Genomic DNA, 402 nt, shown 5'->3' with positions numbered 1-402 from the left:
AGAAATATTGAATGGAATATGACAACCATTTAGCCTACCCTTTCCTAAACCTACAAAGATGAAAAGTATAACTACTAGAACAATGATAGTAACAAACTATTATTATTATTCAAAACAAGAAACTGGGAGTCCACCAAGAAAGAAAGAAAGGAGCTACTCACCTTAGCCATGAGTGTTGTAATGAAAATAAGCATTACAAAGAAAGTTAAACATTTGGTATTCATAGCCAGCAGCTGCTGCTGGAAGGGAAACGCTGGTGTTTCACGGATCCTCTGCCGAATATTAGGCAAGTATGACAAGTAACCAATCATTGTCATGCTGAAATAGAGAGACACAAGTAAGACTAAATCAAATGAGAAATATGTTAGTCTATATAATATAACACCTATAACATCTTATATC

The 402-nt window shown here is 34.3% G+C and overlaps 1 protein-coding gene across 1 annotated transcript in view; it reads right to left on the bottom strand.

Annotated features, from left to right (window-relative positions):
- The window catches only part of LOC119593146 (tetraspanning orphan receptor-like), a gene marked incomplete at its 5' end in the record, with an annotated part of 6,946 nt that overhangs the window by 2,054 nt on the left and 4,490 nt on the right, over positions 1-402 (bottom strand). Inside the window, 1 exon segment of the mRNA XM_037942111.1 lies at positions 162-318. Within this exon segment, the coding sequence (XP_037798039.1) occupies positions 162-318 (157 nt within the window).

This window comes from Penaeus monodon, chromosome 31 (assembly GCF_015228065.2).
Source record: "Penaeus monodon isolate SGIC_2016 chromosome 31, NSTDA_Pmon_1, whole genome shotgun sequence".
Classification (NCBI taxonomy): Eukaryota; Metazoa; Arthropoda; class Malacostraca; order Decapoda; family Penaeidae; genus Penaeus; species Penaeus monodon.
The sequence above is the reverse complement of the archived record's forward strand: the minus strand, read 5'-3'. Positions and strand labels throughout refer to the sequence as shown.